Below are 12,102 nucleotides of genomic sequence, written 5' to 3'. Positions count from 1 at the left end.
ACCCTCCCAATCACCACTCTTCCATCCACTTTACTGGGTATACATAAACAAGGTATCACATACTTTATGCATATCAAGTATGCAAGACCAGGCATTATGCATAATTCTATTACAAGTATGTGCTCAGCATTCCTAAATCTTCAAGATAAAACCATTTGGAGATGTAAAATAATCCGAGTGCAGTTTAGGATATACCAATGTTTTTTCAAGTAATATATATTATCTAGCATGAAATAAACTTTAGGATTGTGTGTGTAAGGACTTGGAAGTTAATGTTGTCCCAATCCTATCACTTATATTCCACATTAGGAGAATAGTAAAGGATAAGGAACTATTTAGCAAATTGTTCATACCCTACTAAAGGCCACAACTAGAACATGCTTCTCAAGTTTGGTCAACACACCAGAAGAAATGTATACAAAGCTAATGAGAGAAGGTCCAGAGGAGGGCAACAGTGATCTTACTAGAATATAGTTAAGTTACAGGGAAAGACTAAAAGCTTTAAGTCTGCCCTTATTGGAAGAGAAAAGTCTGATCACTGACGTGGATGGTGAACAGTTCCCCAATAGATGTGGGGATAAAGCTAAGGACATAACATGAAATTAAGTAAGGAACTTGTTGAAATAAGATGTAGAGAAGAATTTTTATAGCATACGAGTGGTGGATGAATGGAATAGAATGACTGAAGAAATGGTTAATCTAGACAACATACATGAGTTTAGTTAGTTGTATGATAGTGGAAAATGTTCAAAAGATGGAGCCCCATAAGTGTAAAACTCCCTCCCCCCTACAGTACAAATAGGTAATACAGAAATAGTGTATTCTCCCAACCCAGACTTGAATGCCAGATCCTCTCGAACCTAGACATTTTGGAAATAAAGAGTTGCAATTCTAGTTTGTGGATATTTTGACTCAGTGGTGCAATTAATGACGAGTAGTAATAGTAGTTGGTAGGCAGCCACCGACCAAGGATGTATATTACCTGTACTACCCGCCTGGGTATCAGAAGGGTCAGTGATAGCTACATAGTGAGCCAGCACTTCAGTAGTTCTCAAATTACACTCCTTTGACCTAGGTAGCTGTCTTTTCTTTTTGTCTCACCCACTCATGGACTGCTGGTATTCGGTCCACAAACATAACACTTGACAACAGTTACTCACACAACTTATTCTTCATAACCTGTGGTGAGGAAGCAGTAGATGGAAACATTAGCTGGGAGCATTAGGTAGAAGGTTGGAACATTCGGTAGACACGTTAGATAATGGTGGTTGGTGGGAGCATTAGGTAGACACATTCAGTAGGGGCCTTGGAAAACACTGAGCAAGAGTTGCTCTCTGCCAGTGGCTTGAAAGGGTGAGGCATTAAATGCTTAGAAGACACTGAAGTTCACCAATTATGATAACTTTTGTTGTGGCCATGCCTTCGAGGAAGTTCCCAAGTTGAATGGGCTTCAGAGGTATAGACAGATAAATATAGGTAGATATATTCTTCTCTCCAAGCCCAGATTATGTCACAAACTCAGAGTTAGATTTTACCTCTCAGAACTCCAAGTTCTTTCCAAAATCAAACTTCTCACACATCCTGTCTGTCTTGAAAGATACACAGAACACCCCTGGGATAAGGAAGACAGAATACTATCCTTTCATTTACTGAGTATTGTGAGAAGCAAAAGAGGGATATTTGTAGGGTACTGTAAATCCTCTCTTCCAGCATTGTCAAATACTTAGATAGTAACAAAAGGAAGATGAAAGCAGGGTTTTCCTCTGAGGCTCAGTTGTGTCTTCTTGATACTGTCTAAATGAGGCAGGAAAGGGCAAAGTCAAATTATATTCATGTGTACTTAAACTTTCTTGAATTCTAATAGAATTGATAATCTGGGTATGTCCTATGAGAATGTCTGAGGTATTTACAAAGTTAAGATTTTGCTATTGCAAAAGAAACTTTAAAAACACACCATATTATAATCTAAAGTCTTCTTTCTACTATCAGATGACTATATCCGGAATTCATCTAGACGGTACGTTCTGATAATATACAGCATTTGTTTTCTTCATACTGTTTAGAGATATTCTAGGAGAGAAATGTTTTCTAAGGATGCAATGCTTTGCGAGCATATGGCAAAAACAGACATTACAGGGCCAACTGGCAATATGTCTAAGCTATCTGTTTTAAACTTAAAAATATCTATTCCTAAGTTGATGTGGACAGAATAGAAACCCAGCAGGAAAAAGTAGGGAAGAAAAACCAAGCATTGATTATGTAAGCTTGCATGAAATCTGACAGGACAGAATGAAATTCTACCATAAACTCTTACTGCACCATCCAATTCTCTGCTGTGTTAAAACATGTTCTTCAAGTGTCTGGTATAAGAAAGGCAAATTAATGTGTATATCCATTGCACATATTTTCCTGAAGTTCATGCAAGATTTTTCTAGTCTTTGTATTCATATTTGAAAGTAATTTATTCTTTTGTTTAATGCATCTACTTGCAAAGAAACCTTTACTCATTGCAGTGTTGCATTTTTTAGCTTTATTCTTCTCATTTTAAATGTTTTTTTTTTTTTTTTTTGCTTTGTCGCTGTCTCCCGCGTTTGCGAGGTAGCGCAAGGAAACAGACGAAAGAAATGGCCCAACCCACCCCCATACAACATGCATATACATACGTCCACACACGCAAATATACATACCTACACAGCTTTCCATGGTTTACCTCAGACGCTTCACATGCCCTGATTCAATCCACTGACAGCACATCAACCCTGGTATACCACATCGATCCAATTCACTCTATTCCTTGCCCTCCTTTCACCCTCCTGCATGTTCAGGCCCCGATCACACAAAATCTTTTTCACTCCATCTTTCCACCTCCAATTTGGTCTCCCACTTCTCCTCGTTCCCTCCACCTCAGACACATATATCCTCTTGGTCAATCTTTCCTCACTCATTCTCTCCATGTGCCCAAACCATTTCAAAACACCCTCTTCTGCTCTCTCAACCACGCTCTTTTTATTTCCACACATCTCTCTTACCCTTACATTACTTACTCGATCAAACCACTTCACACCACACATTGTCCTAAAACATCTCATTTCCAGCACATCCATCCTCCTGCGCACAACTCTATCCATAGCCCACGCCTCGCAACCATACAACATTGTTGGAACCACTATTCCTTCAAACATACCCATTTTTGCTTTCCGAGATAATGTTCTCGACTTCCACACATTCTTCAAGGCTCCCAGGATTTTCGCCACCTCCCCCACCCTATGATCCACTTCCGCTTCCATGGTTCCATCCGCTGCCAGATCCACTCCCAGATATCTAATGTATTCTCTTGTTTTTCAGAAATCTTCGTGATTTATAATGGTGAATCATTATAATTTTTGAAAACTTGTATCAAGTCACAGCAAAATCTACTCTTCTTGAACAAAAAGATATTTATTCCTCCTACCCTCTTAATATGCCAATTTCTTCTAGTGTATAATTATAAATACGTTCCTATCTTTTGTCTGTTTCCTTATATGCCTTACCAAGTCCTTTAATGTCCATTGTATTGTATAACAGGCAACAAACAGTAAATCTAAACATCATAGTTTAAATATTGCAATAAATCTTTATCACTGGTATGAGGTGCGAGGGTAGGGGGGATCAAACTGAACTAACGTCATTTTTGGAGGGGCCAGATAATGCATATAAAATGCTGGTGTGCACTGAACACCATACAACACAACTATAGAATCAAAAATGGACACCAAAGGACCCAAAATGGATTTTGTGACTTTTTAAAAGATTTTGATGCATATTGTATCCAGCATATGTGTTCCCAAAAACCCGCACTGAGACATCCATTCACCAGTGTCAAGTCGATTCTTTATTAAAATGAAGGTAATTAATACTACAGACATATTACTTTAGTTTATTTGGCCTTTTCCTGACAGCATTACAAAACTAGAAAGCTGGATGTTGTCTATCCAAATATGCATTTGAGTCATGAATAAAGGCTCGCCTCCTTTATGTACTGTATCAGCAATTCACTCCATCTTAATAAAAATGCAAAATTCAGACAGTAGGAAAATTCAAGACAGTCCAATAGGAAGTGCTGCCTTTGGACTCTGCAACATAAAAGAAGATGGTACTAAATAGTGTGTGTAACACTCACTTGTACAGACAATTACATGGAGAACATTGTGTAATACTACATAAGAATTTTTTTTAAGATTTTTTCAGTAATGCTTGTATCACAGAAAATTTTAACAAAACACTTTTGACAAACAACTTTCAAAGAGAGTGCCAGCAGGACCTATTTCAATCATGTGCACATCCAATTAGAGAGAGTCTGGAAGTGTCCTTTAAGTTTTATTCCTTTCTACAGTTAGATCTATACCATACAGCTTACTGATATCTTTTACACAACTGAGTGGCATACAATCCAGTGTCTTGGGAATGGATGCTGAATCAGATAGCCACATCATCACCTGAATGACAATCAGGTAAGAAAATGCAAATCCAGCAGGCAATTTATAATCTACAAATAATCATGATGTCCTAAACTGGATGAAGTCGCACTATCATTTGTGGGTCTGACATGTAGCCCAGACCATAACAGATTCATCTAAATGCTCTTGTATTTCCTATATATAGAAAGAATTAAGAGAATTGATAAAGAAGCTATTATAGCTTCCTATTACCTTATAAAATACAGTATAACAAAAACTGTCACAGAAAACCTGAAGATGCTTCTGCTTCTACCAAGTGGGTGTCACATGGTACTGATGTCACAGGTTTCACATGCCAGCCTTCCTCACATGTGACTAAGAGCCAAGACTTCTTGGTGAACCATTTAGTGTTTACCACGAAAAATGTGTTGAAACTGAGATTACTTTTCATACTGTCCATAATGTGTTTTTAAACACTACAAAAGATTATTTAACATATCCAAAGAATTGTATCATCTTACAACCACAGTACATCCATTATGATATGGACAACCAAGGAGCAAAGTCTGTGGCTCTCAGGCAGATATATCAAGAACATGGTGTGAGTTTGGCCAGACTACGTGAATAATGACCAATTATTAATGTGATGTCAAGCTCTACCTCTCCACATGACCTTTGACAAGCCAATGCAATAAATACAGAAGTTTGCTTCAGCCTAAGTTATATTCTGGACTGAGATATCAGCAGTACATTGGAAGGTTACAGTGTTTCAAGCATAAAACAATGGAAAATTTAAATAATGTATCCTGGAGGCATTCCAAGTCATAACATGCACTTCAAATTCATCATAACCAACCATATACCAAAAGCAGGCCTTGATGTTACTCAATTTCTTGACATTTGTAGCAAACATAGGAAAATTCTATAAATATTCACCTATTTGAAAAACATTGGAAAAAGAGTGGAATATCTAAAATATCCCAAAGTATTATGAATGGGATTCCTTTACTTTACGTACATGAACTAGTAATTAATGGCATGGGATGCTTGACCACACTATCTTGTGAATACAAGCCTCAACACAAAAATTTTAAGAAAAGCTATTAGTACAACTGTGCAGCCACTGGAGCAGATTTTCCTCACTTACTGTCATCATGTGACTAGATAACTGTCCAGCCTTACCAAATCTTTTTGTACAGTTTTTGCTGATGTGTTGTTTCCACACACTACATATACTGATCTCATTAGAGATCACAGCAATGGTATGTATAAAAAAAGTTTATGCATACAAACTATTTTGGACAGCTGGAGATAGTTAACAATGAAAGACAGACAAAGTTCTAGTAAGGAAAAATTCCTTGTAAAGTTGAATGACGCTCAACTTAACCATAACTGTTCCTTTATCGTTCCTATAAAACACAAACACTGGAATCAATATGCTTTTATACCTCTCAGGATCACTGATGTGTCTTTGTGAAAGGAAATACGAATCACATTATAAAATTTGATTGAAAACTCATAAAACAATCAGTCTTATTAATGTGTATATTATGTATTTACCTGCCACTACCAGACACTGAGTTTCTAAATTTATGAGTATGCTCGCCTAACCAGGCCGGGTCATTCTGGGTCAACCAGAGTAATGTTCAGTCATCTGAACAGAGGTTAACTGCAATTTCAAGAAAAAAGTTATTCAAAATTATGAGCCTTTATAACTCAACACATTACGAAAAAAAAGAAAAAAAATATTAAACTTCATAATTGCATATACTAAATAATATTCAAAGCCTCCCAGAGTGTGTTAAGTAATGTTGAATGAACAAATTCCAATGGTTCCCACAGAGCATCCGACGAGACGAGTTGTTGGTGGATACCAACAGGAATTAGTTGATGGATAAAGTAGTCACAACTTCGCTGCCTGAGCGTTTCGACAACCAGATCCTAGAAAAGAATGCTCAGATTAGTAGAACTACTAAGCACTGGCGGTAATGTTAGGTTCCATGACTGATATATCCTGGGATACAAAAAGATAGCACTTCTTTTTTTTGATGCATAATGTTTGGAGATAGGGTTAATGAAATCATGCATGACTGTACTTTCACATCAAAATAAAGTGTTCTCAAACTGGAACATCATCCCTTTAAGCTAATATGCCCATTAAGAACTCCTTATGCAAAGCTATCTTAAAGACTACTTATTGTTTTTACTTTTGTGTAAAGATTGCTGGGTATCAGGACTGACCCAAGGACCTGGAATGTCCTGCCCTGTGCCAGGATGTGTGCCTGAGACTAGAAACTCTAGTTCTGCAAACTTAATTCCAAAAACATTTTAATAGAGGGCCTGGGACATAAAAGGGATGCCTGCATCCCTCTAAAATATAAGTGGAGTGTTATAGTTGAAAGGAATGTGAGAGATATAAAAGAACAACCAAATGAAAATGATAGAGTTTTGGAATGGGCAGTACAGATAGGAGTTTGGAAAAAGATAAAAAGTGGGTGATTATGGAAGCTCTATGTTGTCCAATTCATAAATCATGATAAATTGAATAAGACAGTAAAAGCAGCTTTGAGATTTATGTCAAGGTTTAAAATAGGTTCCAAAAATTTTCTGGATAAAATTTCAAAGAGTACTTGAGGAATTTGAGCCCACGGGCAAAACTCATGACAGTTTCAAAAGCAATTTCCACAAAGTCAGTGTTCCCACAAAGGCATTCAAATAACACTATACTACTGAGTGTTTAATAATATATTCCCTGTGGTTTTCAACTTACCCAATGCCGGTGCCAATGAGGAGAGATAAAACATTAGTGATGAGGAGGGTGTACAGGACATCCCGAGAAAAGAGTGAAGAGTTGCCAACCATCACTCGGCGGATGCTGGCACCACGACTCACACCCTTCCGTGGATGACTAAATCGCCACTCCCTAAAAATGTAACGAACCAAATAAAACAAAACAGACAATCAATAAAGCAAATATAGTGATTTGCCACTCTACAAACTTTCATGTTACATGTATCTAAGCAATTGCTCAGCTTCATCATTTGTGTTTTCAAGGGGATCAATGTACACAACTGAACTGTACCTAATGACCCCATGCCTTTCCAGTAGTTACACATTTCAGACCAAAAATTAAATGAATAATGCTCCACTTGAATTACTTCTGTTACTGTATGGAAATTGTTGTATAATGTCACTGATGTGCAATCAATGTGCAGTTCATAGTGAGACAATGTAGAGTTCAATACAAACATATGTCTCTTCATCACTGAGGTGGTAAACTACTATCAGGTACCATTACATAGACTGATGAAAGACAAGGAATTCAAACCCTGGGTTCCTGTATTATTTTACTTTCTTGACCAAAAAACTATAAAAAACAACCTACGCTGTGGACCAGGTATGACGTACTAGACACACATGTATGAATACGACAAACAAAAAAGGGAAATTAACAATAATTTGAAGGGAACCTATTAGCAGAATAAAAAAGAATTTCAGGTAAATACTAACTTGGGTGGAGTCTGATCTGGCCGACTACTCCAGTCCCATATCCAATCTGTCTCTGTGTTCTTCTCAACCCTGATGAAATCTCCCTCCTGCAATATAAAATTTTTCTTTAATACATTCTAGGCTTGCATCATCAGCTATATGGAGTGGCACCCACATAAAGACCAAGACTGTGGGAGGCATGCTAGCACAGAGATTAGTGAAGACTCTTCTATTACTATGGCCATCCCTTTGATGGAAGTTCCCGGAGGGGAAAGGGCATCAGAGATATAGATAGACAGGTCTGTGAATGATATTCATGTATCTATCTTGTGATTACTTTAACATTTTCACTTGAGCTATGTAAGTTACTTCTGAAGAGAACTATAAAAATAATAAAATAATAAAATAAAATGTACCATATGTTGTCTTTATATTTCATATCTACTCATTTTCACCATTCAGAACATTATCTATTCATTCTCACCATTCAGAACATCTTATCACCTGTTAACAAGATGTAGGTTTACATGTGAACAAAACATTCCATCTCTAAAAATGCTTTGTGTTACTGGACTCCACTTGCTCATGGTTACACTGAGTGAAAAAGTTGCCTTTAACGAGACTGTATCATCATCACTTGATGAAAAAGGTTACAGTTTTGTTAAGGAAATTCTCTCTCCAAAGAAGTACATTCATTTCCCTGCTTCTTATAATAGTGCAGCCTCAGTACTGCAAAGGCCCTATAAAAGATGCCCTAGGTTAAATACAATAATAAAAATAAACAATATTTTGTGTCATGATTTTGTAAGCATCTTAATTAACATTTTCATACACTAAAACTACTGAAATCACCCCCATTATCTCAAGGACCATATGCAAGTCTCAAATTCATGTAGAATGTTGGGCGGATGCACTCAAATCTGGTGATTTCATCCTGAGGGAATTGAAAGCATTTGGGTACTACCAATCCAACATCAAGGCAGGTAGTAATGATAATATACCAAGGAGGTATATTACCTGAACTACCAGCCTCAGTCTTAGAAGAACTATGTTCTAGCGGAAAATCTAAACAAATGAAAAAATTAAAGCTCTCCAAATATAGCTACAGTAACAACAATAGCTCTATACAATATAGAGACTGTATCTACAAACCTTATTATAGTAATTAATATAAACGCCTTTTAAAACGGCCTCCTCTGGGTCTGTAGCCATCTCAGTGTTGGGGCTGTTTGGTGGGGACTTCGGCCTGAAAAAAGTATGGCATAAAAAAAGTACATAAAAATCTCCCCATTATGAGTATTTGCAACTGATAAGCTGAGAAATACCAGGATTAAAACATGTATATTGTAAACAACTTATAAATGAATACCATGTTTTCATATAAAATTCTTTGTAGTCTGATCTGTTAACCTGAACTTTTTTTGTAGTCTGGCTGTATCTGTCATCTTACAGCACTATGGCTAGGGACATAACCAATGTAAAAGTTCATTCCTATTAATGCAGTTTATAAAATATACTACTTAGAACAATATTTGCATGAATAAATGAAAAAATAACCATTTTCATATATATATATATATATATATATATATATATATATATATATATACATGCGACAGCAAAAAAAAAAAAAAAATATATATATATATATATATATATATATATATATATTTTTTTTGCTTTGTCGCTGTCTCCCGCGTTTGCGAGGTAGCGCAAGGAAACAGACGAAAGAAATGGCCCAACCCACCCAGATACACATGTATATACATACGTCCACACACGCAAATATACATACCAACACAGCTTTCCATGGTTTACCCCAGACGCTTCACATGCCCTGATTCAATCCACTGACAGCATGTCAACCTCGGTATACCACATCGATCCAATTCACTCTATTCCTTGCCCTCCTTTCACCCTCCTGCATGTTCAGGCCCCGATGACACAAAATCTTTTTCACTCCATCTTTCCACCTCCAATTTGGTCTCCCACTTCTCCTCGTTCCCTCCACCTCAGACACATATATCCTCTTGGTCAATCTTTCCTCACTCATTCTCTCCATGTGCCCAAACCATTTCAAAACACCCTCTTCTGCTCTCTCAACCACGCTCTTTTTATTTCCACACATCTCTCTTACCCTTACGTTACTTACTCGATCAAACCACCTCACACCACACATTGTCCTCAAACATCTCATTTCCAGCACATCCATCCTCCTGCGCACAACTCTATCCATAGCCCACGCCTCGCAACCATACAACATTGTTGGAACCACCATTCCCTCAAACATACCCATTTCTGCTGTCTGAGATAATGTTCTCGACTTCCACACATTCTTCAAGGCTCCCAGGATTTTCGCCCCCTCCCCCACCCTATGATCCACTTCCACTTCCATGGTTCCATCCGCTGCCAGATCCACTCCCAGATATCTAAAACACTTTACTTCCTCCAGTTTTTCTCCATTCAAACTTACCTCCCAATTGACTTGACCCTCAACCCTACTGTACCTAATAACCTTGCTCTAATTCACATTTACTCTTAACTTTCTTCCTTCACACACTTTACCAAACTCAGTCACCAGCTTCTGCAGTTTCTCACATGAATCAGCCACCAGCGCTGTATCATCAGAGAACAACAACTGACTCACTTCCCAAGCTCTCTCATCCCCAACAGACTTCATACTTGCCCCTCTTTCCAAAACTCTTGCATTTACCTCCCTAACAACCACATCCATAAACAAATTAAACACACATGGAGACATCACACACCCCTGCCGCAAACCTACATTCACTGAGAACCAATCACTTTCTTCCTACACGTACACATGCCTTACATCCTCGATAAAAACTTTTCACTGCTTCTAACAACTTGCCTCCCACACCATTTATTCTTACCACCATATATATATATATATATATATATATATATATATATATATATATATATATATATATATATATATACTCATTTTCACTTTAAAATAATTTACAAGAATTTCTGAGTAAATAGCCCTTCTCACAATGATGTGGTATATTAACATATATTCATTGGGAATTCAAAATGAGATGGGAAACATCAAAAACATGGTCGTAGCATAGAACACTGCAATATAGCACCACAATCATCGCTCAGAGCAGTAACAGGGTTAAATAAAACATCTGAAGAATAAATGGCCAAGTATTGGACAGAACTCACGAGTCATGTGGGGACTCTTTGGGAGTGTCACGGCGAGAGGAAGCGAGGGAAACCCTTGCTGAGGACTGATTACTCTCTCGCTGGGCCTCCCTCAGAAGCCGTAGGTACTCCTCACCGTTCCCAAAAGACAGTGGAGTAACTCGGTCTGGACTTCCTGGCTGGTTGGACAGGTCCACCCATGACTCTGATGGATAAAGCCAGTATTAGTATGGAAGAAAACATAAAATACAACATACAAGAGGAAAATAAGTATAGGCAGGAAATCAGACGAAAACAAATGCATAAAAAATCAACGCCATCACTGACGGTCCCACCACAACTTACTATGTACTTTAAGAGCAACACAAAATATCTTTGTAAACAAAATGTCTTCAAAAGTTCTAGTGACATATGTGAAACATGGACCTTGTGTAATGAAATACGTCATGAAGTGACCTAATGCTCATTCTTGAAAAGGGGCTAATGGTAAGCTCTAACAACTGAAGATTCAAGGGATCTAAAGTTCCTAAGACCAAAAAAATATCATGTAATGAACCCATTTAAATGTATGACACAATGCAGTAAACTGTCAGTTGGCATTTAATATTCGTAAAACTAAGATCCCAGCAGCAGCACATAACCTGGTGGAGACACCAAATTTGTAAAATAGTCTGTAAGGTGCATCCGTACAGGGAGCGTCGTGAAAGTCAGGTGGATTGCTCCATATCATAAAAGTCTAGTATCAAGTACCATTTGCACAACCTATCATTGTCATCCCTCCGCTGGAGCTGAAGTTGTTGAGCACACGTGTGAAACAAGACCCCGGCCGTGACCTTGGTGTTAAAGGTGTGCATCCTAGCATACTTGGGCTAAGGTGTGTGTGTCTGTGTGTGTGGGTAAAGACATGGTGTGTATGTATATCAAATCAATGCGTCATGCATACATACAGGCAATACATGCACAACAATACACCAACAATAATGCATATGAGCAAAAGAATACC

The 12,102-nt window shown here is 37.6% G+C and overlaps 1 protein-coding gene across 2 annotated transcripts in view; it reads right to left on the bottom strand.

Annotated features, from left to right (window-relative positions):
* Positions 1 to 3,904: 3,904 nt before the first annotated feature.
* The window catches only part of BNIP3 (BCL2 interacting protein 3), a 67,951-nt gene continuing 59,753 nt past the window's right edge, over positions 3,905 to 12,102 (bottom strand). For both annotated transcript variants that reach the window (XM_071683951.1, XM_071683952.1), the window contains exons 3-7: positions 11,121 to 11,304; positions 9,078 to 9,171; positions 7,947 to 8,032; positions 7,207 to 7,359; positions 3,905 to 6,377 (exon numbers count right to left, since the gene is read on the bottom strand). In XM_071683951.1, the coding sequence (XP_071540052.1) occupies positions 6,320 to 6,377; positions 7,207 to 7,359; positions 7,947 to 8,032; positions 9,078 to 9,171; positions 11,121 to 11,304 (575 nt within the window). In that variant the 3' untranslated portion in view covers positions 3,905 to 6,319. The remainder of the gene's footprint in view (positions 6,378 to 7,206; positions 7,360 to 7,946; positions 8,033 to 9,077; positions 9,172 to 11,120; positions 11,305 to 12,102) is intronic.

The sequence above is a fragment of the Panulirus ornatus genome, chromosome 37, assembly GCF_036320965.1.
Source record: "Panulirus ornatus isolate Po-2019 chromosome 37, ASM3632096v1, whole genome shotgun sequence".
NCBI lineage: Eukaryota > Metazoa > Arthropoda > Malacostraca > Decapoda > Palinuridae > Panulirus > Panulirus ornatus.
The sequence above is the reverse complement of the archived record's forward strand: the minus strand, read 5'-3'. Positions and strand labels throughout refer to the sequence as shown.